The sequence below is a fragment of the Mustela erminea genome, chromosome 12 (assembly GCF_009829155.1).
Source record: "Mustela erminea isolate mMusErm1 chromosome 12, mMusErm1.Pri, whole genome shotgun sequence".
In the NCBI taxonomy this organism is placed as follows: Eukaryota; Metazoa; Chordata; class Mammalia; order Carnivora; family Mustelidae; genus Mustela; species Mustela erminea.
This window is the reverse complement of record NC_045625.1, coordinates 8,135,233-8,161,741: the sequence shown is the minus strand read 5'-3', so window position 1 is coordinate 8,161,741 and position 26,509 is coordinate 8,135,233. Positions and strand designations below refer to the sequence as shown.

Below are 26,509 nucleotides of genomic sequence, written 5' to 3'. Positions count from 1 at the left end.
CCGTTTCCTGTATCCCATCTCTTCCTGTATTTGGTTTATTCCCTTATTTTGCTAGAGGAAGTTCTTAAGTAGTTTTCAAATACATGCATGGGAAATAGATGTTCTGAGTCTTCCGGCATCCTGAGCACTACTACTCAGAAAGCTGATGCCATCCCGAATTTCATTTGTGGGCACAGAATGAAGCAGACGAGTGACGTTAACCGGATCCAGCCCTTCTGGATGTGTGTGTGAATGTGTGTAGTTGGCGGGGGTGGGGGGACATGGTGAGGGGATTGGTAGGACGTATGTCTACAGAGGCAAGGTTAACAGAGGGAGATGTGACCTGAGGAGCCTGGTTTTAATTTTAGGAAGCATTCAAATGTGGCTGTCTTTGGTTGTCTCACTCTGCTAAAGAACCCCAATTGTTGGTTTGAAGTCAATGTCTAGGGTGATTTTCAGGAACATCCCACAGGCCTCTCTAACCTCATACTGGCTGGTCCTGTCCATCTGTCCATATCTAGGACACAGATGACAGGCTGATCACCAACGCGGTACCACGTTTAGAGGCACTGGACGGGCTAGGCAGTTAGGCTGGACCTGGTGGGGGACATGGGCAGTCCTCCAGCCGAGTCCAGAGAACCAGTGGTGGAAACATTGGGGGGCTCAGCTGCAGGGTGTGAAGGTAACAGGGATTGTTTGACTGTTGCATGAACATGGCTGATTGCCAAAGAATTCTGTGGGGTTCTAGGTTGCATTTAGTAAAGAAATGACCTCCCGGCCAACAGAGGGAGGAGTCTGCTCAGCCTTACGGTGGGGCAGGTCACCGCCAGAGTGTCTGGCTCTTATCTGGGTGTGTGTTGTTCTGTAGTAAATTTCTCATCCCTAAATGTTCATTTCAAATGCTCCTCTCCATGCAGAGCTTTCCTTGATGCTTCCCTTGCCCATAATTTATTTGTCTGGATTTTTGGTCTTCATTTGCTTACCGCGTTGCTATAATATACGTCCCTCGTCTCTGTCGAGTCGTATTCCTCCAGGATTCTCAGACAGGTCCCTTCATCGCTGTGCTGTTGGACCTGCTGCTTCTGGCTCCGTCTTTGTCGCTGGGCTTTGTGGAGACCGGATGAGGCGTACGTCATGGTGTACCAAAAACAAATTGTGTGGTGTTTTTTTTTTTTTTTTTTTTTGGTAAATTTGGTAATTGAGGTCTTATTATTTCCTGTGCATTTGTTCACGAGTCCAGGTAGCAGCTTCGGATTCGCAAGCCGGTTAAGCAGCTGTTGCCCCTCACATCTGTGCAGCATTTCTGCTTTCCTATGTCCTGAATTTCTCAGTGGGGGAAAAAGTTTGCGGTTCACTCTCCAACTTCTTCAGCACTGGGACCTTTTTTCTCAGCTAAATCTTTTGCCACTCTTCCCTGAAGCCCTTACGCTGTCACTGCTTAGCTGGGCCGTCGTACGGCTGCATCTTCTGTGACTCTGGAGGCTGAGGGTCAAGGATGTGGGCAGGGCCTGCCCGGAACAGTTTGGGTTCTCTGATGCACCAGACGTGGCCTGAGTCTGGGCTTTGCAGACCCAGTTCCTAGGAACTGCACTGTGTTTGTACTAAACCCAAAGGCATTACTTGGGTGCAAAAGGCCTGCTTCCCCTGTGCTGGACAGTGACTGTGCCTCTTCTCCCTGCTGCCTGACGGGCAGTTGAATGCCAGCCTGCTTAGTCTGACGGCTGTGGCAGCGCTGCAAGTCCCACCTCCTTGCACGGACCATCAGGGCCCCGAGATCAGGCCTGACCAGCAGTGCCCCAGGTATCCTGCCGTGTCAGCTGCTGATCTCAAATCCGGAGGCCCTGGGCTCTGGAAGCTAAAGCTAGGGGAGCTCCCAACGTCAGCCACATGCTGTGCCAAAGCCAGCCCTCTCCGAGTGACCCCCAAATCCTCTTGCGAAACCAAATCTCCCAGCCTAGACGCCTTTCCTCAAAGCCGTTTTACTTAAGGGGCCTTCTTGCCATTTCCTGGTACTGGGTCTTAACCTGGGACTTGCAGGACAACCACAACATGAGTCCTTAGCATCCAGTCTAGAAAACCAGGAGTTCAGATTTCTATTCCTTCCTTCTAAGAAGCCTCCTCAGTTACAAGGACCATTCCTCCCTGGGTGGTTATCTCAGTCATAAAGGATCGTCTCCCTACAGATGACTGCCTGTGGAGAAGAAGCTTGGCTTCTCTGGAGTAAAACACTGTACCAGTATAAACATGACACAGCCATCAACTGCAGGGCATGTGGGAGAGCCTGGGTGGGAGAGGCGGCCTGCCTCTGGGCACAACACGCACTCACGAGGGGACCCTGTCAGATCTCCTGGGGCCTTCGGCAGTGGTGAAGCTTTTGAGGAAAGAGCTAGAAGCTGTGGGTGCAGGGAGAGACCTGATGTAGTGGTGCAGAAACTCTGGGGAGCCGTTTGTGTGGAATGGGCATCATTCTGTGAGCCCCTTGGTATTGTAGGATCTGTGCATCCATGGAGGCAACTACCGTTCAGGGTGTCGTGGCGTCATTTAGAACTGTGGACTAGGTGGCTTTGGAAGATATCTTCCAAATGTGAGATTCCATGACAAGTGACAAAATCGAGGCCATGAAACTTTTCATCTCTGCATGTAACAGCCTCTTAAAATCTTCAGTTGTACCCAGGACTTGGTACACCGCAGACATGTCATTTAGGACGTTTCCCTCGGTCTTTGTGCACAACTCGCCTTTTTTTTTTTCCCCTGGTTTATTTCTCTTCTCTCTCATACTCTATATATTTTCTTCTCACTTCAGCTTTTGAATCGAAAAGACAAGACCACTTTTGAGAAATTGGACTACCTGATGTCTAAAGAAGATAATTACAAGCGGACCCGGGAGTATATCCGAAGCCTGAAGATGGTTCCCAGTATTCCCTATCTAGGTAGGAGTCTGAATTGGCTTATTATTTATTAAGAAACCTGCTCAGTGCCAAATTAGATGTTTTTACAGTTTCTAGTTGAGAAATTTCCAGAAGCAGCATGGGCCATGGATAAAAAGGTAATTGGTGAGGTCCTCGGATCAGAACAGGCCTTTGATAGTTCCCAAGGATGGGAACCTTGCTGAGCACCTGGAAACAAGGGCTATGGTGCTTTTATATAAGTAACTTGTGAATGAGTCGTCACCAGCCTCCCCAGCCTCCCCAGATCAGAAGGGTCACAAGACTTACTGGTTTATCCACATCCTTGTGAGCTAGTAGAACTCAGGCACAAATTTCCTCTGTTCTGGTTCTCCGGACATTATTAACATATTTTATAAGATTTGTACCAACAAAATTATAATGATTATTGATTTTTCTGATTAGAAAATAATACATTTTCCTTGTAAGGGATTAGGGGAAGAAAATTAGTATCATTTGTCACCCCCTGTAGATATTTTCAGTGTTTTGCATCATATCCTCTCATTTGTTTGGGTGCATATAAAAATCCATACTTACAGTGAACATTTAATGTCATTACTTGTATTTCAGTACTATGTCTCAAGCCCATTGCATGGGTTTGCCAAACTTGCATTTGCTAACATTAACATTTAGGTTGATTCTTCATTTTTGTTATCAAAATGTCGCAGCAAGCATCCTTACTGCAAAAACCTCTTGCATATAGTTAAGATTATTACCTTACAGTAAATTCTTAGAAGTGTGATTATTGGGTCAAAACATATGCAGAATTTTGCCTTTTTTGGTATGTTTTCAAAATGCTCTCTGTAGAGGCTGTAGCAACTTACATTTTTATTGCAAGGGGATAAAATGATCTGTTTTTCCTAGGTAAACAAATACTGTGTATTTTCGTCTGTGTGGGGTTTTTTTCTTTTCCTTTCTCTTCTTTTCTCTCATTTTTTTTTTCTTTGCCAATTTGAGAGGTGAAAAATACTTCTTGTAGTTTGGGTTTCATGCTAATGCTAATTTCATGAAAAAAATTTATGTCTTTTTATGACCTAAAAATAATACTAATAATAAGGAAAATTAAGGTTTAATAGAAGTGGCTCCCTAATATTTTCAGAGATCTAGTGTTAATTTTTTGGAGGTATATTTTTATAGCTTACAGATGTCTTCCATGAACATTGTTTTCTTTTTTTTTTAAGATTTTGTTTGTTTATTTGACAGACAGATCACAAGTAGGTGGAGAGACAGGCAGAGAGAGAGAGGGGGAAGCAGGCTCCCTGCTGAGCAGAGAGCACAATGTGGGGCTTGATCCCAGGATCCCAGGATCATGACCTGAGCCAAAGGCAGAGGCTTTAACCCACTGAGCCACCCAGGTGCCCCTGAACATTGTTTTCTAATACCCCTTTTTTTTTTTTTTTTTTTTTTTGTTTTTTTGAGAGAAAGAGAGAAAGCAAAAGCCGGGGGACGGGCAGGGGGAGAGGGAGAATCTTAAGGAGGTTCCATGCCCTGCGTGGAACCCAACATGGGGCTCAGTCCCACGACCCTGAGATCATGACCTGAGCCGAAATCAAGAGTCGGATGCTTAACTGACTGAGCCGTCCCTATTTTCAAATTCTTCTAAAGTCAGTTTGGGAAATTTAGTTTTCATAGAAAATTGTCCTCTTAACACAAGTTTATAAAATTATTTGCACAGAGTTCTTTTCCTCATTTAGTTTTCTTTGACCATAGTTTTATATAGTATTCTCTTATATATTTTAGCCTCCCAGGTATGGATGCTTGTATTTGCTTTGCATTGCTGATAGTTTGCATTTTTGTTTTCTCTTTCTTTTTTTCATTTGCTTGTCAGAGCTGTGTCTTTTGGTCTTTCCAGAGAATTAGACTTTGTATTTATCAGTCATGGTGTCCTTCTACCTTCTAGTTTACTATATTCTGTCATCATAAGATCTGCTTTTTGTCTCCACATGTCAGCACCTCTGAAGTTGAGATGCATCTTTTAATTGATGGCAAACAAAGCATTGTGACGTTGTTTAATTGGCAGCATTTTTTCTGAGTTATACATAAGATAACAGTGTGTTTTATAATGATGTCTTATATTTGATGAAATATGGAATTCTGCTTTTGTCCTTTATAGTTCATCTCTCCTGTTTTCCTTACATTGCTTTGTTATTTCTGTTAATTGACTCATGTGTATAAATATTTCTCTCTCCACTTTAATTTGGAAAACAGTTAAGGGCATACATTTTGCTCTGATTGCTGTTACATGTTTTGTGATACAGTGTTCTCAGTGGTATTCTTTAAATGTTCTGTGCTTATGGTTTCAGTTTTTCTTTCATCCACTTAATAGTTAAGGTAGTGGGTTGGGTTTTTTTTTGTTTTGTTTTGTTTTGTTTTGTTTTAATTTTTAAGGTCTTGAATTTTCTTCTTGTTTTCAAATGGTTTTATGGGGATAGAATTTATGTCCTATCCATTTAGATTGTCCAGTTCAGTGATTTTTCAGTCCATTCACAGAGCTGTGCAGCCATCAACACAATTTTGCAACATTTTTATCATCCCTAAGACAAACCCCACACCCGTTAGCCGTCACTCCATTTTCCTTCTGGCCAGCTCTCTTCTGCCCTCACCCCAGCCCTTGGCAACCACCAGTCTACTTTCTGTCTCCATAGATTTGCTTATTCTGGACATTTGATAGAAATTTAATTGCACAGTATGTGGTCTTTTATGACTGGCTTTTTTCCCTTTACTATCTTGTGTCCAAGGTTTATACATGTTGGAGCAGAATTATAACTTCATTCCTTTGCATTGTCAGATAACATTCCATTGTGTGGAAACACCGCATTTTATTGATTTATTGGATGGATATTTGAATTGTTTCACTTTTTGGCTATCATGCGTCACAGTGCTATTTGGTTTTTAAAAACATAGTCTTCTCTGTAATATTTTTACATGGGTTTAGGCCATGTGGCATATATGATTTCTAGGTTTAAAAAAATGTTTGACATTTGTCTTGTGGTTTAATATAAGATCATTTTTTTGCAAATGTTTCATGCGTGTTGGAAAAGAAGGTGAAACCTCTCAAATTACCCTTATAATGGTATTGGAATGTTTAAATGATCAACTTGTGACAACTTAGTGTATCAAGGACAGAAATATTTGTTAGACTCCCCTTGCACTTCTGATAGCTTCTGCCTTAATTACTCAGTGTATAGACGTTTGTAACAATTGTAAATGTTTGGTGAAGTGTCCCATACAAAATGATCTTGGTTCTGTTTGTTAATTTCATTTACCTCTTTGTTTTTAATTCTGTGAATTCTGTTTTATTTCTCACTTGCATTCCTTTTATAAACTGTTGACTATATTTTGGGTTTGAATATTTTTGTTGCTTTAAGCATGATTCTTGAAAACTGCACTTAGTTGGGTCCACTATGAGAGATCCTGCCTTTTAGTAAAGGAGTTCTTTCCACATACTTTTAGCCTTATGCCATATTTTGAATCGAATGTCATTTTGTGCTTACTTTTTTGTGCTTTCTTATTCTTTCCTTATTCTTCTCTTAAGGCTTACTACAGTGTCTTTCTACGTGACGTGGAGGGAGGGCATGTTGATGCTCTCAGCTCACACATTCCCGCTTTGCCTGAGGCTGATCAGCTGAGGGATGGAATGAGACAGTGTTAGGGTGAGGGTTGCCTACTGTGGGCCCAGTGGCTCAACTAGCAGAGGTGCTCCCAGGTTGTTAGGGACGGCCTCTTCTCTGTTCCTAAGAGTGTCATGAGAGCTGCCATTTATTCTCTGCTTTCTCTGGGCCTGGCACTCTGCTACTCTGCTAGGCTTTTTAAGCACTGTCTCAATGAATACTGACAATGGCCGCGTGAATACGCAGGCGCTGAGAGGTTGCCTAGGGTTACATAACTAGAGAGTGGACTTGGCCCACATGGTCTGGCCATAAGCCCTAAGCTCTTGACACTGCCCTCTCCTGATGCCCCGCCTCCGCTGTGCAGGTCATTATTTTCCTATTCCTTCCTTGCAGTTACCACCTGTCTGCCCTCTGCCATTTGTGAATTGCAGGTGGCCTCCATCAGACACTATATGAAGTGGGATGAATTGTCTTAACTTTTTCTTGTGACGCTCTCTGTTCTTGGACCGCAGGGCGGTGTGTGTTGGGCTTCTGAGGGCAAACTGGACTAACACTGCCTCCCCCTTCTGAGCTCTGTCCCTTGTAATCAGACCAAGTGTCTGAGTCACCTCCTCAGGCCACTGGCCAGAGGCCCCTTGTGCATCACCCGATGGTTCTCGTGAGGCCACAGGACAGGTCTGTACTTGCAGTGGACATGTGGCCTCTGCCAGCCCTGAGTTTCTGGAGCCACGGCTTGTCCTCGATGGCCTCATCTCGGTGGCCTCTCCCTGGAATTAGGTAGCAGAGGTGCTCTGTAGGCCTCGGTGTGACTCAGTGCTCCTGCCTCTACCTCCGAGAGTCCAGCTTAGCTGCTCTGCTCTGTGCTTCCAGCCTGACGGCAATTTCCCTCCCCCCTCAGACAGTCGGGCTGCATTTCTCACGCTCATACAGAAAACGATTCCTGACACACACCAGCAAGAGGGAGAGAACAGGAGGTGTTGCCAACATGCTTTCTGTTCTCGGGATTGTATGTGAGGGTTTTCCATGGGGGGGTGCCACAATTTCCTTAAAAAGAAGGAGGCAAGATGCCATTCTGAGGCTTTGTGGGCCCATCGTCCTGAGAGCAGTTGGGGCCCTGCCTGCCCATCTGACCACCGTGGGCAGACCCTGCCCACGTCCACTGTGGTTACAGTACTGCTTCCTCCTGGAAACCCATCCTGTCCCAGGGCTGGATTCGTTTATCGAAGGAGGAATAGTTACATAATTCCTGGAAAGTACAATATGGGAAAAAATGTCTGAAACCATTTCTTTTTCCCTTGGCAGAGTCCTCCCTGTAGGTCTTTCCCTCGGGGAGAGGGAGTTATTCTCTGGGAGAGACTTCAGGTCGGTTCCTGATATTTCCTGCTTTGCTGCCTCCGCTGCTAGAGACCTCGGACGGATGGCCGCTCCCCGGCGGAGACTTGCCTCTCACGGCAGCAGCGGGGTTTATTTTTGTAACGATTCTCTTAAACGTCTGTGGAGCGTTCTATGCTATCTGGTTTCCTGGGACTGTTCAGTTCTGTTCACTCGTGTGCCCCTCACTCCCAGTAGAGGTGCCCTCGCGTAGCACTGGCCAGTGTTAGTAACCGTGTGTGTGTGTGTCGTCCAGCCCCTTCGCATGCAAATTTTAGGGCCAGTTGGCTACACTTGCTTGCACTGTTTCTTGTGAAACATAATTTTTAAAACAGTGAGGGAAAAACTTACTACATTTTAAAAATAAGGCTGTCTGAAAAGGTTTCTTCCCAGTTACTTCAAAGCGTAAAAATAGCGGTGGGAAATAGGTCACTTATTTAAATTGATCCGATGGTAACTCCTTGTTCGTATCCAGTTCAGACTGTGGGGATAATACGAGCAGGCGAGAGCTGTGGAGAACGGGCTCCGCTGTTTATTTCTAAACAGCTTTGTTGACTGAGAGGGTGTTTGGTTTTCACTACCTATAATCCCCTCCAGGAAACAGCTATGTAAAATGAAGAATGTAATGGCTTTTAGAAGGTTTAGAGCTGATTCTAAAAGTAACCCTAGGCAGTGTGGAAAATCCTGATCTCTCAAGGAACAAAAATTAGGCATTCTGACAGTTCTGAATTATAAGAAAACATTTAGACATTCTTTGTAAATGTACCCAGACTTTTGATATATGAAGGAAATTTCTAGAACCTAAGGCATTCCTTCAGACAAGCAAACACTGCCATAGATAAAGGAAGCCTTTATTTTCAACTATGCGGTTTAAAGAAAAGGTAAGTTGTTTCTGAGTAGAGAACAAACGGGCCTAAAAGGACTTTCAAAAAGAAGTGTTTGTGCTGAGGCCCCAAAGCCCCCAGAACAGCAGGGTGAGTGAGGGGCTCACACTCGGAGTCGGAGGACAGCATGTGCCAGCCCGCAGCGAGATGGGGTGTTCTTGGAGCCTGCCGCCGAATGACGGGTGAGCACTCTTGTTAGGGAGTGGACGAGACCGACACACTTTCTGCTCTGGGGTTGCTCACAGCCCAGGTCTGGTCACTGGCAGTGAACAAGAAACTGAAAGTAAGCTGAGCATTATGAAGGGAAAGGCAAAGGAGCAGATAAAGGGGCCCTGACCCAGTCTGGGGGACCAGGGAGGGTTTTCTGGAGCAAAGCCCTGAAGGATGAATAAGCCGGGTGAGGAGGTGGGAGGTGAGCAGCCAGACAGAGACAACAGCTTGTGCAAGAGCCCCGAGTGGGGAAAAACATGTTTGTTGGAAAAACTGGCTGGAGAGTAGGGAATGAGGGGGAGGGTATTGTGAGAAGCCGGGAGTGGAAGGCAGGGGGTGAGATCGCCTGGGGCCCAGACACTGTGAGTGGGGAGTTTAGGCCCCTAATCCCCCTAAGAGCAGTGGGAAACCATGGAGGGCTCAAAGCAGGGGCATGGCCAAGAGAGGACTTGCATTTAACACACGCTGCCTGGCCTGCAGCATGTGAGTACCTTTGAGGAGGTCAGGCTGGAGGAGGGAAGCCCAGGTAGGGGACCGTGCAGGAGCCCATGCTTCATCACTGTACTTCAGAATGGCTAGAGGGAGAGGGAAAGAAAGCCTTTATTATTTCATTTCGTTTCATTTTATTATTTTATTTTTGAGAGAGAGAGAGAGCGTGTACGTGTGCGAGGAGGGGGAAGAGGGGCAGAGGGAGAGGATCTTAAGCAGACTCTGTGCTGAGCATGGAGCCTGACGTGAGGCTCGATCCCAGGACCCTGAGACTGTGACTTGAGCCAGAATTAAAAGCCCGACACTTCACTGACTGAGCTGCCCAGGCGCCCCCAGAAACAGTTCATTTTAGAGCAGAGCCTTGGAAAGACATGAAACAGTTGTCAGTGAGCACATCCCTTACACCCGATGGAGACAAATGGCATTTCCCTGTGCTTTGACTTTGAGAATCCACATGAGCTCAAAAAATCCACTGAGCTGTGGCCTCCTTACAGTGGAGACGGAGGGCAAGCATGGTGCTCTCTCCCGCTACCCGCAGAAGGCAGGTGGCACTGGGGCGGGGGGCGCTGATGCCAGCAACACCTCTGCTTCCCAGAACATGGATCAGTGTGGCCACCAGCACCCCAGGACCAAGGCCACGGGCTCCCAGTTTGGGGGTGACTACATCGTTATCCAGCTGTCCCCAGGTTCGCCAGCATTAAGGGTAATCCTTTCCTTTAATGCCCAGCTGAAAACTTTCCATTCCACATGCAGGAAATCCAGACTTTTTTGTTTTCAGTTCTCCCCTCCATGTGTGTCTAAGGATCCCCAAGGAATACTCATTTGTTCCACAGATCATCCTGGTGGTTGCATGGTGCCTCAGCGGGCTGCCTGGATCCAAACCTCTGATCCCTCCCTCCAGCATCTCTGCCTTTCCTACCCTGTCCTTGCAGCTGGACCTATGTGGAGCCAGGCTCCTCCTTCCTCCCCTAGGGAAGCACAGTTTGGGATGGATCAGGGGTTGTCAGTGCCACAGAGAAAAGCTTAAGCTTGCTTTCTAGAACGCCTGCTCCTAGAGCTCCTGGGCCATGCCCTTTCTCCTCTTTGCCTGATGGCCACATGCTTCAGTGCCAACCTTGTTGCCCTCCCTTTTCTAGCCAAGGAGAGCCCTCGATCAAGCTTCCGTGTCCTCATACGGAGACATCCATCCTCTCTGAGGCCCAGCAGGCAGGGAAGAGCTGGCCTCTGATTCATATCAGACATGCTTCTGAGTCAATAGAAGAATTGCAAAGACAACTAGCATCCCAAATGAAGGAAACCTTTCCCATTATTTTGTAGAGTGGACAGCTGCCTGTTGTCTTAAATCTCTCCCTTCTAGAAGAGAATTTTGCCTTTACTTTTGCAGTCTGAAGATATGTTACCTTAAAATTCATATTTCCCTGGAACTTCACAGTCATGTTCCATTTTTACAAAAAGCCAGTGGATCTTATTAAAACCCCTATTTTGTGAGTGAGAAAAGCCACAGTTTGATTTATGACTTAGCCAGTGTCATATGCCAGGCGGACAGCAAGTGCAACTCAGCGTCTCGTGCTCTGGCTGGGGCTCCACCCAGCCTTAACTCACACATCGTCCATCTAGTGCCTCTGTCTCCATGGAGAGAAATAGTGCAGGAGGAAAGCATGTTGGGGAGACGTTTGCTCTGCTGCCCAGAGCACCTTGTCACCTTGTCACCTGTGCCCCTTCCGGGGCACAGGGGGGACTTGTAATCTGTATTTCTCTGCATCAAGAAGTTGTATCTGGTCCCCAAAAGGAGGTGAGAGCACAGCCCACTTTGTGCAAGAGAAAGTGTTTTCACAGCAGGAATCCATGTCCTCATCAGGATGACTGCTTTGCTTTGACCTTTTGTCTCCGGATTTCCAACCAGAAGCTCATGATAGTAATAATGACAACTCCTTGGTTATTCTCTCCCACGTGACTGGCACTGCACTGAGCATTTTATGAGAATTAATCTCGTTTAATCCTCCCGATGCTCTGAGGGATGCACTGTTTTTTACTTATTTCACAGCTGCAGAGGCCAAATGGGACTCATGTTAAAGGTCTCACCACTTTGCGGTGCCACTTCCTAGTGGTGAGACCAGTGCCCAGCCCATTCTGACCCAGTGCCCAGCCAGAAACCTCAAGAATATGCTGCATGTCCCTGTAAAAGACCTTCAAGCTCTGGGGAAACCTAGACAGTGGACTGAGAAGGAGCGGCTCTGGAGACCGTCCTGTGTGGAGTGGAGGCTTGAGATGGGGGACTGAGGGTCACCTCCCCCAGGTCAGCAAGCCCTAAGCAAGACAGATGTTGGTGGTGGAAGAAGGGCTAGTGAGTTTCTCTGTCCTCAGGACTAACCTGGTGCCTTGTACATCTCCTTGCTGGTTTGAAGGGAGAGTTAAGACAACTGACACAGAGAACCTGAAAGATTCTGAGTGGTCGATAGCTTGTAAGATGGCCCCAGTTCTCCCTGAACCCCAGTGTTCCTGTCCTTGTGTAATCCCTTCCCCTTGAACATGGGCAGAACATACTGACTTGTTCCTAACAAACAGAATGTGACAGAAATAATGAGACATTCATTATGTCCTCAGGGATATCTGAGATCAGATTACCAAAAGACCATGCCTTCAGTGTGAGGGGCTTGCTCTTGCTGTCTGTCTCTTGGATCTCTTCCTATCCCTTGGATTCTGGGGGAATCCAGCTGCCTCGTGCTCATCAGTGCCCCCGTCAAGGGTTTGAGCCCTGTCAGCCACCAGGTGAGTGAGTTTGGCAACAGAGTCCCCCTCGGTGGAGCTTTCGGATGAGACCACAGCCTCAGCCCATGGCTTCACTGAAAACTGAGACTCCTTGAGCGAGGCGCCCAGCTGAGATGTCCCCTACTCCCTGACCCAGGGAACCTGTAAAGTAAGACATGAGGAAGCTACTAAGTTTGGGGGTAATCTGTCACATAGCAATGGGTAACTAACACACCTCACAACCTTGATCACTACCCCACACTTACTATTTAGTTACCCCAGCTGTAAAACTGAGCACATGAAAGACCATAAGAGTAATCTTTAGGGCAGCAAAAGTTCTAGGTCTGTCTCAGAAGCTAATGTTGAGGGGATGAAATTCTATAGGACCAGGGGTGGTTGCCACTTTGAGAGGTAATGAATTCTTGCAGTTCTGTAAGGAAGAAGGGTGCCTGAAAAGGGCCTGGAAAGTTACCCCATGAAAGGCTTTAGTTCCCTACTCAGGTGTATGTTGGGCTTTAGAGGGTAATGTGTGCAGACCTTCAGAGGTCCAGGAATGCCTGCTCAGGAAACTGGAAGACAGCTGTTCTGTGTGGCCACCCTGAGAGCTGCGCTGGGGAGGGGCCTTCAGTGCCACTCATTCCCTTAGAAACTTCTGAGATGATAAAAGTAACACGTTTGTTGTGAAACTCTTACTAAAAAGAAGTCTGTGAAGTAAGAAGCAGAAACCCCTTCTTCCTCACCTACTTCCCCAAAGCAACCACAATTAACGATCGGAGTGTATCCTTCCAGACATTTTAATCCCCATACACTAACATATGTGCATGTGTGTGTGTGTGCGGGGCAGGGGAAGGATGCAAATAATATTTCACTTTTTAACCAAAATGGGGACATTTTATTCATTTTTGTTTTGTACCTTATATTTTGTTCCATGCAAAGAGTCACAAATGTTGTTTGGTGGCTGCACATACAGAACTTCTTCCTTCTGTCCAGTGGCTCCGTGGCACCTGTGGCAGGCGCATGGGTGGTTGGCTGAGCTGGGACTGATTGCATGCTGGCTCGTGCATCCGTGTGCCGACGGACGAGCGGGCGGGTGCCTTCTGTGCTCTCCCTGCGACGGGAAGTGCGATGGAGAACCTCATCACTGGTGTGCCTTTCCTCGCCTGCCGAGAATTTCTGGAACACTGAGGACGAGGAAAGGAATTGCCACATGTGGAAGTGCTTTGGAATGGCCGCACAGAGGACAGGGATTATCTGTGTCCGGGTTGCCATGTGTGGCGGGGCTGCCCCAGGCTTCCGCATGTCAGGCGGGACAGAGATACTCAAAAGTCTTGGTGATGGTTGGTACCAAGGCATTTTGTCCTCAAGTGGCAGACTTCCAGATGCGGGCTGGGTCAGGCTTGCCTCTGGACCTGAGACAAGGTGAGGAAGCCCCGGGCCTGAAGGCATGGAGATGGCAGACATGGAGCCAGCTACCGGATGATGTGGCCCAGGGCTCGGGCCAGCCAGTACTGGCACACAAGGGAGCACTGGGATGGCCAAAGTATGGGGCTGAGTCAGTCAGTTGGAGGATAAGTGGAAGTAAGACGGGCCAGGCCCAGCCTTTAGCCCTGACAAAACCCTGGTAGATAGCTCTGGACTGGCTTCCTGACATCTGGGGACCTACTGTCCCTCCAGCTCCTTCTGCACACACGGGGTGCTGGGCTCGCTCACAAAACTGCTGCTCTGGGCGGGCCGCCACCACGCTTCTCAGATATGTAGGGGGTGGTCACAGGGTGAGAGAGGGCTCTTAGTTGTTTCATTCTGCCCACTACTCACAAGCAGTGATTTAATGCTGCAGAAGCAGGAGTGCAAATCCCGAGCGGCTCAGGCTGTGTGTTCTTGGGCAAGTCACTTACATCTCCGAGCCTTGATTTCTGTTCTGTCACAGGAAATATAATTAGGACGCCCACCTCATAGGTCGTTATGAGATTTAAAGAGACACGCATGGTGCCTGGCACACAGAGCCTCTGTGGATGGTAGATGGCATGAGTCTAATCTAGAGCAGAATACTGCCAGGAGGACTCCAGCAGTGGGGACCTTGTGGCCTCCTGTATCCACGGAGACTAATGAGAAACTCAGCGAATCCAGGAAGGACAGGAAGAGCCCATCCGGGTCTAGCCACGTGTCCCAGTGAATGACCCAGCAGGGCCTGGCAGGGTTGGATGTGCTTTGTGGGGCAGAGCAGGAGCAGGCAGGAGGAAGTGCTGAAGAGCAGACACCGTCTCATGGGTAGCGGGACAGACTCCACCAGCCAGCAAAGTGCGGTCCGCAGAGAGGAAGGAGGTGGGCAGCAGCTAAAGTAGATGCCTTCTTGGATATAGATCTAGGCTGAGACCCCCTTTCTCTAGGACCCTGGGAACCACCCCTGCCTGTCCCCCGCAGCACTAAACTCCAGCAGCAGCACTCATCCTAGCCGGAGCTGATAGGATTGAGGTGGACACCCAGCCTGAGCGGCCCGTCGGAGCCTCTGGCCGGGAGTGAGTACTGGAAGGGAGGGTGCTTGTAAGTCTTTGCTGGCACTCAGACCAGGAGGACATGTGAGCTCAGGAATTCCTTACTGGGAAAAGCAGATGGATGTACAATGAGAAACAGAGAGACCTGCAAGCAAGGGAACAGGAAAAGAAGGGGGAGAAGATGGGAAAGAAAGCTGCTGCCTTGCCTCCTGACGGCTTTCCAGGCAGTTTCTGGTTTCTGGCCCTCGTGAGGCCCAGCTGCGTCCCTGCTCATGGACTCTGGGAGATACCCCGTGTCCTTATGTAACAAGCTTTTTAAATGAGCTGGACTCAGTCAGGTGGAAGAAGAAACCAACTTACTTTTCTCCCCAGTGTCCTTTCCAGCCTGCCCTGTGCACTAGCTCTTTTCCCAGATGGTGCTGAAAACCTAGCAAGCCCCTTCATCTTTCTGCTGTCAGGCATGAAAAAGCCACGTCTGTTCTAACCACGCGGCCACCGCAGACAGTCCAGTGTAGCCATCACTGGGCTTGGAGAGCCCGACCGGGCTCAGAGACCTGGGGTGGGGGCGGGCTCGCATTCAGTGCTGTCACCAGATCCCGCACCCCTCTTGCCTCCCGCTTGCCCGCCGAGGTTTGTGAGCCTTGGGGTTGGACCAGGGGAGAAGGAAGAGGGAGGGGTCAAGGCCCATCCCACGTGGCCGATATGGTAGGTGTGCCAGGTGCTCAGGCACCCATGCTCGGTAGCGGCAGCGGCAGGGGGACAGTTTCCCTTCTGGGCACCTCGGACTCAGCTGCCGTGATGGGGGATACTTCACATCCACACACCACTTACAGCTCCTTTCTGGGCGCCTGGGCCTCCCGTACCGCCTCTATCCTGCCATGCTCCCTGCTGCCCTCCGCTTCCCAGGAGACCATACCCTTGCCTGCCCCACAAGGGTATGTTCTCTTCATAAGCCCAGGTCAGTGGCCCCCAGTGACCTAGGTACTGGCCCAAACTGGAATGTGGGGGCTTGGCTGGGGTAGGAGAAAGTCTGGGTTTTGCCGACTTCCTTGTGGTCTGTGGGTACATTCACCATGGAGGCCTTAGCGACAGTAGGGCTCCTGCGACTGCAGGCCTTAAAGGGCCACTGGCTGGAATGGGAGAGAAGGGAGGCGTGTTGGTCTGAGCTGGGTAGACTTCTGTGTTTGTTGGCTGGTGGAGCCACACACCAGGCACTAAGGCGTCTGGCACTTGAGCCCCCACCATTCTCTTCTTTGACACTGCTGGTCATACCCCCATTTCCCACCAAGGAGAACTAGTTCCGCATGTCTGATGGGTTTATTTTTTTCTCTCCTTCCATATAGCCGGCGTGTGCTTTAACAGGGTTGGGTTTTGGGGTGGGGATTGGGAGAAACAGCTGGTAGCATGGCCTGCTTTTGTTTGGGTCCCAACTAGTTTAGAAAAGGGATTACTCTGCATTGTCCAACATGGCTTTCCAGAACTCTGCTTTGGGTTTTGGATCTAAGACTGTGACCAGTAAGGCTGGATAGACCCTGTTTTCCTTTACCATCAATCCTTGTGTCCTGGACATTGCACTTGAGGTGTGTGAGGAGGCCTGGCTGTCATGTGGGCCCAGGTCAAGATAGTCTCACCAAAGAGTGTACAACAGCTGATGACCCCAACAACAACTGGCTAGAGGTTTGGGAGAAGGCAGTTACGAACTCTTACTTAGTGCCGATACCTAGCACCTTCCTGATTAACTGCTGCTAGAGCATTCGGATTTATTATTTTTTAAAGGTTTTTATTTATTTATTTGACAGAGAGGAAGTGAGAGAGAGAACACAAGCAGGGGGAGTGGGAGAGGAAGAAGCAGGCTTCCCACTGTTCAGGGAGCCCAACACAGGGCTCCACTCGATCCCAGGACCCTGGGATCATGACCCAAGGTGAAGGCGGACACTTAACGACCGAGCCACACGGGCCCCCCAGTACTAGAGCATTCTTACCAGCAGTCTGACTGTGAGCCTCCTTTTGTCCTCTCTTATGAAGTGAGAACAGTCCCTTCTTCACAGGGCTGCCTGTGGGTTACATTAGAAAACACGAAGTCCAAGTCCAAACACATAGTAGGCTGTAGTAAACATCCATCTCTCCCCAGCTGCATCTCTCCTGAAAACAGCTCTCGTGTGGCAGTATTTCTTGACCACTGAAAAGAGGGATTGCTGGGTCCAAAGGTATAAGATTTTTTAAATTTTGCTGCACACAAATGTCCATATTTGGTGCCCACATTGCCAAGTTGCTCTTTAAATAGACTGAATCAACTTGTGCTTGCGCACACAGAGAACGTATTTCTCCATTCGCTTGTCAACATGGAGGTTCTTTCATCTTTCCCATCTGATAGGCACCATGTGATGGTTTGTGCTTGATTTAATGTCCCTCTCTGGTTATTACTGAGATTGGCGTCTCGTTTACTGGCCTTTTATACTCTAATGTGTTTGTATACTTTACAAAGTTTTCTATCACGGCGTTTGTATCTTTTTTCCTAATTTGAGAGAGTACGTGGTATGGCAGGAATATTAATCCTGTATTTTTCTTTTTTTCTTAATATGTAATGTATTATTTACTTCAGGGGTACAGGTCTGTGAATCCTCAGTCTTACACTTTCACAGCACTCCCCATAGCACATGCCCTCCCCAGTGTCCATAACCCAGCCACCCTATCCCTGCCCCTGCCCCACCCTCCAGCAACCCTCAGTTTATTTCCTGAGATTAAGAGTCTCTTATGGTTTGTCTCCCTCTCTGGTTTCATCGTGTTTCATTTTTCCCTCCCTTTCCCTATGATCCTCTGTCTTCTTTCTCAAATTCCTCTTATCAGTGAGATCATACTATAATTGTCTTTCTCTGATTGACTTATTTCGCTTACCATAATACCCTCTAGTTCCATCCACATTGTTGCAAATGGCAAGATTTTGGGGTCTTTGATGGCTGCATCATATTCCATTATATTCCATTTATCTGTTGATGGACGTCTAGGCTCTTTCCATAGTTTGGATACTGTGGACATCACTGCTATAAACATTCGGGTGCACATGCCCCTTCGGATTTGCCTTCAATCTCAGTCGTGTTTTATTTTTTAGAGGGCAGAAAATTTGGGGTTTTCTTTGGTCATATCCCTTAGTCTTTTCCTTTTTGGTTTTGGGGTTTTCCTGCTATGCCTAGAAATGACTTCCCAGCCCACAGATTTGTTTTTCTGGTAGCTGGTGTGGAAGCCGGATTGGAATGAGGGAGACAGAGGCACAGGGCTCCTGGGCCGGTGGGCAGCCTGTTGTAGTAGTTGAGGGGAGAAGAGGGCTTCGTGGTTGGATGGGTGGATTGGCCTTGGCAAGGCAGGGAGAGAAGTCCTTGTTTTTGACCTGGGCAATTGCTAAACGGTGCCTTTTGGTAAAAGAAGACCAGACCTGGGGAAGATGTTTCAGGGGTTGGCTCACTGTCAAGGAGGTGCTTCGAGGATGTTCAGTGAGGACATCTAGGGCATGGCTGGATGTGAGGAGGTGGAGCCCCAGAGAACTTCAGCGTGCTGTTTTGGGACTCCTGATGGTGTAGGTGGAAACCAAAGGTAGGGAGAGTGTGATTTAAATGATTTTGGTGGATGTCCCTGATGCTGAATCTAGCTCTGATAGAGGGGGTCCCAGGACAGTAACACACAGTGTAAATACATCCAAATAGCACTGATGGCTTTTATTGCAGATTTGTGTCATTACAAGGATAATCTGGGAATATATTAAAAAAAAACCCTCCCTTTTATATACACAAAACATGCTACATGGTACACTTCGTGAGAGCGCTGAGGTAATAGGCACACACCCAGAGATGACAGTACCAAACGTTCCGACATCTCGCACACCCCCATTCACGCGCCCACCGGGGCAGTCTCACCTTCTGGACTCATCTCTTGCTCCCTGCTTGGCAAGAGTCCAGGCAGTACTGAGTCTGACACTTCGTGGCCAACAGGACTCTGAGAGCCACCACGCTGCAACGCACCAGCCACGGGCTCCAGGGGCTCCTGGTGGTTCAGGAGCTTGTGAGAAGTGGCCAGTTGTCATTTTTGTGGCACCTGTTCTCCAGAGAAGTGTCGTTTGGGGACGAGATGCAGACTGTAGTCAGCCTGAGAGCACGGGACCTTTGGTCTGTAGCCATTCGGGGGCCCCAACGATCGGGTGATGACTTCTCTTCAGTTGAATATCTCCTGGGCAAGGTAGGTTATTATTTCTGTGACGGTTAAAATGACATGGAGGCTAAAGTGTGAATGGAACATATAAAACTGTGAATACATCATCTACGTGGCCGGGAGTTAGCTTCTGGGCCTGGCCTTCCCTTTCCTGACCAGAAACCTGGAGCCCAAAACTGTTTATTACTCAGAGCCTAAGGAATCTTGCCTGGAAAGAAAGGATGATATGACAAAAAAGGTAAGGAGTGGGTAGCAAGGGGTACAGAAGAGCAGAGAGGGTGGCTGGAACCGCACTGAGTGGCCAAGACCGACACACGGAAGGTACTTCCTGAATGGTGTTGGATGAAGGAGAAGGTGGATGGATGGATGGATGGATGGATGGTGGAAAAGTCCTGAGAATGTGAGGAAGTCTAGAAATGGAGAGGGAGGGGGTTTTGAAATTTGATCAGGTGCCCAAAGGGGTTCTTCAGTGAGGAAGGAGGGAGTCCCCACGTGAGCGAATAAGCAGGTGGACACTCCTGGAAGAACCCCAGCACTTGGACACCAGGGATTGTTCTTTGAATTGGAGCTATACCATCTGTGATTGGCTCTTAGACTCACAGAGCACGATGTGAATGTAACGCTTTCCTCCTAAGAGCAAAGCTGTTGTAACAACTTCAACATCTGAGACTTGAACGTATGTGTGTTTAGGTTCGTAACCAAAGCTGTATGTGTGTCTAGGCAGATCTCCAAGTGCATGTATATGTGGTGCACCCACACGTTCCTAAGGTCGGCTCACACGTGTGTGTTATGAAGGTATTGTGCAGTTGTGCTTTTGTTACTGGGATTTGATTTCCTTAAAGAAGGATTTGTCTGTAGTCCTGTGCTGTGTGGAAACCTGAGTGGATCTCTGGTAGGAAGAAAAGCAGTAGGGACAGAGAATACTGTGTCGATTCCATTCCATTATCTGCCGCAGCGACTTGGTGAAACAGAATCCAGGGCCCCATCCTCCCAGCCCCTTGGTGAACTGATGGGGAGTTGCTCCTGGTGCTGGGGCCGGCATGGCTGGGCAGGCTCCTGGATGGCCACGAGAGGTCAGGAGGGGAGCTGGCTTAGTGGAAGGTGTTGGGGTTAGGCCGGATCATCATCACCACTTTCTTGAGCGAGTAGGAGCCTCCTCGGAACTCAGCCCAATAGACTCCGTCCTGGTAGCGGCTCCGGTAATGGCCCCCGCGGTACCAGACCCCGTTGAGGTTGGAGTGGGCACAGGCGTTATACCACCAGCCTCCCTTCTGGTAGTGGGCACAGTTTCCTGCAGGAGACAAGGGAGGAGGCAGTTTTACCCGAATCCACCATTTGCTTGGGGATTTTCATGGCGCCCACTCTGGTAGGGGGAGCGATTGGAACAGGAATGCTTGAGAGGCGGCCTGGGCTTCGGGTTTGCTCTGACCTCCGAGGCTCGGCCATGTAACCAGTGCCTCACAGAGCCACTGAACTGTCCTAAGCTTGGTGCCTCCCGCACAGGACCGCATGGGGATGGAACGAGGGCGCGCTGTCACTCAGTTAGCCCAGGGCTTGTGTGCGGGAAACACCTGGGGTGGGGGGTTGAATAGGAAGCAGAATGATCTGGGGGGGGGGCAGGGGAGAGGCCACTGGGTTCTTAGGAATTTAAGAGTTGCAACTGTTGGATCAAGAGTTTTTATAGAACGACAAAGGAAGTGTTTAAGTTGAAATGCTCCTCAACCTCCTAGCCTGCAGTCCAGCCAAATGTTTTTTTATGATTTCACAAAAGAAAGATATTTTCATAAAAGTTCTGGCACTGTCACATCAAGCTGGATTTTGCTGCCAAGGACAAGCAGTTCGGAACAACAGTAAAAGTGTGGGCAGGGTGCAGGCGGGCGTGCAGGGGCATCGGCCTTCTCCAGAAGGAAGAGGAAGAGGAGCCATTGGCTGCTTGGGCCGCTCTTAGTTAAATGAGGAGTTCCCCAGTGTCCTGATTAGGCCTGGGAAGGGGACCCCCCACTCAGGGAAAGGCTGCCCCAAGCAAGCTTGGGGGCTGGGGCCTAACGGAGCTGGTGGCCCCACTCCAGCTGAGGCCTTGGGGAGACGTGAGGCGGCAGCAGGCTGACAGAGGCAGAAGCTCAGGAGAGACGCAGCTCAGGCACCCAGAGCCTCTGCAGCCCAGGTGTTCCCAGAGTTTTCCTCAGGCACCTCTAGGCCATCAGTTGAGGCCACAAGGACCAAATGGTGGTGCTGGATTTGCAGACCAGAGAGAGCCCTTGGTGAACCATGGCCAGCCTCCCGTGTGAGTGGAAGCCTGAGCTCGCCCTGCATGATCCCAGGGACAAGGAGCTCACTTCCTTGCCGTCCGCTGACAGTGCCGCTGGACAGGCCTGACAGTTGGGGTCACAGAGCAGTCTTCTCCCTGCTCTGTGACCCATGATGGCCCTCAAGAAGTGCTGTACAGCCCTTGTGCCCCCAGAATCTGGCTAGCTCTGAGGGTCATCTTCCTGCCCTGCTCTTCCTGGGAGCCTTGGCAGCCCTGGCCAGAGAAGACATACTGCTTCCGCAGGGGCCCCTGCAGTGCCAGTCAGAAGAGAGCTGTCTGGATGTCCCCCGTGGGGCGAGAACAGCCTCCTGGGACATGGCTGCCAGGGCATTTGAAGTGAGGCCCTTGCTCTCCCCCACACGTAGGTAGCAGAGCTTGCCTCAAGAGCAGGTAGTTCCTAGGACAGTCCTTAAAGAGGAGGGAGTGGCCTGCAGACCAGGACTCAATGGAGGGGGCAGGTTTGCCCATGAGAACAGACAGCCTTGGCCTAGAGGTAGGGTTTGCTCTTCGGAGAGGGGCAGCGCCTCGCTGGCTTTGCCAGGTAGCCCAGAAGCCCTCGCGTCAGGAAACTGGGTGTGGGGCCTCGAGAGGCTTCACGGTGCGGGCGGCTGACATCTGGACTCAGAGTTGGACCCTCTCTGTGCCTCTCACAATTTTTTGTTTTTTATTTAATAAAAGCTTCTTAGTAAAGATGTGGCTTTGAGACATGTGACCCTGGATAAATTACTTCGGGTCTCCTACCTAGTTTCCTCTTAAAAGCTCCCTACTGCCCACTTGGGTTGAGCCCTATTTGCCAAGTCCCAGACAAAGGTCTCAGGGTACATTCTCTCTGACCTTCTCACCACCCTGCACAGTACGTGTCATCCTGGTTTCCAGTTGTGGAACTGAGGCTCAGAGAGGCTGAGCAGCGTTGTCTGAGGACACGGGGCTGGTAGGAGGCCGGGCCCGCGTTAGCTCCCAGGTGTGTGTTGTCGGGACCCTGGATGCCTCAGGCAAAGAAGTGAGGCAAGCGCTTGGCCCATAGTGGCCCGCAGATGTGTCGTCTGTACACAGTTATGTCATCTGTACAAATGTGTACCTTTTTCCCTTTCCTTTCTGTGAAGGCCACTTTGACCTGACTTTCGTGAAGGGGGCCTGTGGGCCGCGGGCAGAGGCATGGACCTTTAGGGAGTAGGAACGGGGTCAGGCCGCTGTGCCCTGGGACATCCTTGTTCTCGGGCCCCGAGTCAGAAGCTCTGGCTTTGGCCGACCTCTCTGCCCTGCCCTGTGCTGGGTCCTACCTGTGTAGACATCGTGGTCTCTGTCCAGGGTGGTGAACTGCTTGCCGTTGTGCCAAGTGAAGGAGTCGCCAGCGTTGCCGTGGTAGCGCCCCAGCCGCAGCTTGTAATACTCGCTCTCCGGCTCCAGGCGGAAGCTGGCGTATTCCGCAAAGACTTTGCGGCCAGACCAGTCCTCCATGGTCACCAGCAGTTTGTAGTTGCCTTGGTTCGTCAGCCAGTAGATGTTCTCCAGGCCCAGCCAGTACTCGCCGTCAATGTTGCCAAACCCTTGCTGCGGAAAACGGAGGAGAGCGTTCGTGGGGAGCCTGTGGTGCCCTCAGCCGGCAGAGCCCCGCTTCTGGGTGCTCAGCGCGGGACAGAGGGGGCCAGCGGTGGGCAGAGCATAAGAACCCAGAGCCTGGGTTCAAACCCCCGCTTCTGTACTTGGCTGTGCCTTGATGAGTCGCTTTGCCTCTCTGAGCCTCACACACGCATCGTTCAAGACTGTTGGAAGAGTGCCTCCTGTGTGCCAGCCGTTGTGTGAACGCGGGACTCTGTGTCCCCGTCCCTACGGGGCTGTTGTAGGAACGCACGTAGCATGCTAAGCCTAGAGCCCAGCACACAGTAGGCAAGCTAGAAGAGTTCCCTGGACAATCCTTACCTTCTCTGAGCGACAGCGTCCCTCTCTGGGAGTGTGCGGTGTGTGAGGGTCTCGTGGAAGCTCTCATGCCCCGGACAGGAACGGGCCGTGCAAGTGCGTGCTACATCCACCCAGGCCCCTTTCTAGGTCGAAAATTGGTGGTTTTGTTGCTGCTTTTACGTGTAGCTAAGGAGTCATCGGCCAGGTGGTGGCACTCAAAGTCTTAAAAATAGATGGGTTCATGAATGCTAATAGTAGCCGGTGTGGAGTGAGCAAGGACAGTGTGTTGGCCCTGTTCTCAGACCTTACGTAGGTTTACATAGGTCACTCTATTAGTCCTCATGCGACATAGCTGGGTACTACTACTATGCTCCCTAGAATGGGTGAACTGGGGTCCACAGAGGCCCAGGGTCATGGGGAGCCCGTGGCTGAGCCAGGATTTGAACCAGGAACCTAGTCTTAACAACTGTGCTCTGCTGCCTCAGAGAAAAACGATACGGGCAGGAGGAGAAAGGACTGAAGGAGTGGGTCTTCGGGAACCTCTCAGGAAGCAGAGGAGAGAGAGAAGAAAGCGCAGACACATGTGGGGCAGGAGGTAGGTTGGGAGCAGCCAGGACAGGAAGGGGCCACGCAAAGCCACATGCGGACGTCATGGCCAGGGTAGTTTGTAAGCTTTCGTGTCAGAGGCCTTGGCTCACGGCTCTGCCACCTTGTAGCTGTGCGGCCCCGAGCGAGTTATTTCCCCTTTTCACCTGTAACCTGGGTCCGTACTCGTGTCTCTGAGCTGGGCTTGGTGTGAAACTAAAGCGGGTAGCGGACGGAGGACTTGCCGCGGTGCATGGTAGCATTTGGTGAACTAAGCTCTTGCCGTCCTTAGTACCGCCTCGGTGTGGAGGAGGGGCAGATTATGGCTGAGCCCCGCAGCCTTTCCTACCGCCAGGACAAGCGCTCAACGTCCTGGGAATTAGGGCCCGAGTATTCCTGCAGTTCCCTACAACAGGCCCTTGGGACCTGCGCCTTCTGGGCTATGAGAACAGGTCTTCCCCTGGAAGCCCCAGCTGGGAGTCGGATGATCCTCGTACCCAGGCTGGGGTGAGGGGCCGCCCCACACCAGTATTTTCCCACTTTGTCCACGGGCCTGGTGGGGTCTGCACACCTAGGTCGTATCTGGTAGCTGTGGCCAGCGGCAAGCAGGGAAGGGGCTGCAGCTCCCCACCATCCCAGGTGGCTTTGCAAAAATGACCCTGTCAGCGTCTTTCTCACCTCAGGTGTTTCTTGCGTGGGGCCACCAAGGCCCCGACGGGTCAGCGTGCCCCTGCCCTCCACGTGGCTCTCTCACTGGGTGTCAGGCTCTGGGGGTGGCCTGGTCACCGTGTGGGCAGCACAGACAGGCCCGGGGTCCTCACCTTGTAGGTCTCCCAGTTCCTGAAGAAGTTGACAGAGCCGTCCAGGCGCCTCTGGATGACAGTCCAGCCCCCAGGGTCGTGTCTCTGGTCGCACCACACCTGCATGAGGCGGTTGGTGTTCTCCGGCTTCACCAGGTAGATGGAGCTGGTGTCATGGCCGTCCTCCAGGGCCTGCAGGCAGTCTCTCCACGGGCCTGGGGACACAGATGGGAGCACGTCACAGATCTCCCCGGGGCCTGGCCATGGAGTACCACTCTTGCCTGCCCCTCCCCGCCGGCTGTACCCCCGGGCAGGCACAGCCTCCAGCAGGGTTTCGGCGGCAGCCGCAGGCCTGCCGTGAGAGGGGACCGACTTTAGTTTTGTAAGTTTGAGAAATAATGTGATAGAGAGGCAAGAGTCCAGGGCTAGTGGTCAGGGTGCCTGGATTCCCAGCCCACTTTTAGCTCTGACTGCATCAGAGCATGATCTGGGGAAGCTTTCTTACCTCTCCAGACTCTCCGTTTCCTCCATTTCCCTGGCTTGTAGAAGGCACATCATATTTACCCCGCTCTGGGCCATCGGGGTGGCTGAGTTCAGTTGTGTGGTGTTCCTGGAGTGGTTTATCTTTGAAGCTGGTCCTGTTGTGCCAGGAGTTTGCCTTCCAGCATGCAGCAGAGGGATGCCAGTGTGGATCAGCTCCGCCCCAGGCCGGGTGAGAGGTCACTGCTCTCCTGGGTCCCGACGGCTGAGGCTGGCCCACACCACCGCTGCTCTGATTCCACACTTGCCTTTCCAGCGACAGTGCTCGGGGACCGTTGTGGTCTCTAGTGATGAACTCCCATGGAGTCACAGTGCCCAAGCAGGGTCCAGAATTCGGCCACGTAGCCAGAGGTTTCAGGATGTTTTGAGATTGAGACACTGGCCTCCACAAACAGCTTTTCTGAGGGGGACCAGCCCTATTCAGCCCGTCCGTATATTTTCCAAAGGAAGCTCATTTAGGGCCACAGGCTCAGAGCTCACACATTCTGAGGTCACTGTCATATATGCAGGTCCACGGACTTGAAGGACGATGTCTGGGAAGCCTCCTGGTCCATGGCTATCTTCTGACACTAAGACCAGATGGGTTCTGTGATTTTGTGGGACTTCACTGAGCTTGGCAGCCGGGTCAGAAGGCACGGGTGCGGCTGGGAATCTGAGAGCCACTGTAAGCCTCTCCCCACCCCCACACCCCTTCTCCTAGTGCTTTCCTGGATGTCGGTCTCACCAGCAAAAAGGTTGAAACGGGAGTCTCCAAGGTCCAAAGAAGCTAGGTTCTTCCTTGTTGATCTCAGGAACCTTCAGAAGTTTTTCAGAACTACATATTTTTTTGAAAAAAATAATAAAATTGCCACAATTTGCCTCAGCCTCTCTTCAAAATAGTCCTCAAACCAAACATGTTTAAGACCAAAAGTGCTAAGAAAGTTCCATCTTGTTCTATGAAGATATATGTATCTCCTATTTACTGAGCGCCAGCCCTGGCAGGTGCTGCGCTCGGTGGTGGAAGCCTAGGGCAGGTGGGGGCTGCTCTGATGTCCAGCAAGAGCGCGCTGACCTTCTCGCCAGCCTTATTTCAACTTGAATTCCTGTGCATTCCTGTCCTTTCTCTTCTGCTTGTTAGGGAGGGGCCTCAGTGGCAGATGTACTCAGATTTTCCCATGCAGATCAAACTTCTCAGATTCCTTCCTGGTTGTAGTAGGGCTTGTTTTAGTCCATGTATGATGGTTAAATGAGAAAAGTTTGGGATTTGGGGGTTTTGCTAGACAGCTCAGGTGGGCTTCTCCTGGACCCTTGCACTGTGTGTGAGCATCGCTGCCAGGAACCTCGTGGAAGGGCAGGAGTGGTCTTGATCACTCCTCTCTGCTCCCAGTACCTAATGAAGCACCCCGAGGAAAGGTCTGCGTTGGTGTTTGCCACAGACAGTTGATCCCAGGTACTCCTTCTTCCTTCTC

General features: G+C 50.2%; 2 protein-coding genes and 1 long non-coding RNA gene across 16 annotated transcripts in view; 1 reads left to right on the top strand and 2 right to left on the bottom strand.

The window, feature by feature from the left end:
- Nucleotides 1-26,509, top strand: part of RALGPS1 (Ral GEF with PH domain and SH3 binding motif 1) — a 273,366-nt gene that overhangs the window by 121,163 nt on the left and 125,694 nt on the right. For all 14 annotated transcript variants that reach the window (XM_032308501.1, XM_032308499.1, XM_032308496.1 and 11 more), the window contains one exon: nt 2,783-2,909. In XM_032308501.1, coding sequence (XP_032164392.1) covers nt 2,783-2,909 — 127 coding nt within the window. The remainder of the gene's footprint in view (nt 1-2,782; nt 2,910-26,509) is intronic.
- On the bottom strand, nt 13,119-17,352 carry LOC116570892. The gene is made up of 3 exons (XR_004277594.1): nt 16,712-17,352; nt 14,053-14,155; nt 13,119-13,418 (listed from the first exon to the last, which is right to left on the bottom strand). It is a non-coding gene; the product is annotated as an uncharacterized LOC116570892 (long non-coding RNA).
- Nucleotides 18,892-26,509, bottom strand: part of ANGPTL2 (angiopoietin like 2) — a 34,693-nt gene continuing 27,075 nt past the window's right edge. Inside the window, exons 3-5 of the mRNA XM_032308508.1 lie at nt 24,543-24,736; nt 22,518-22,788; nt 18,892-20,220 (exon numbers count right to left, since the gene is read on the bottom strand). Of these exons, the coding sequence (XP_032164399.1) occupies nt 20,021-20,220; nt 22,518-22,788; nt 24,543-24,736 (665 nt within the window). The 3' untranslated portion in view covers nt 18,892-20,020. The remainder of the gene's footprint in view (nt 20,221-22,517; nt 22,789-24,542; nt 24,737-26,509) is intronic.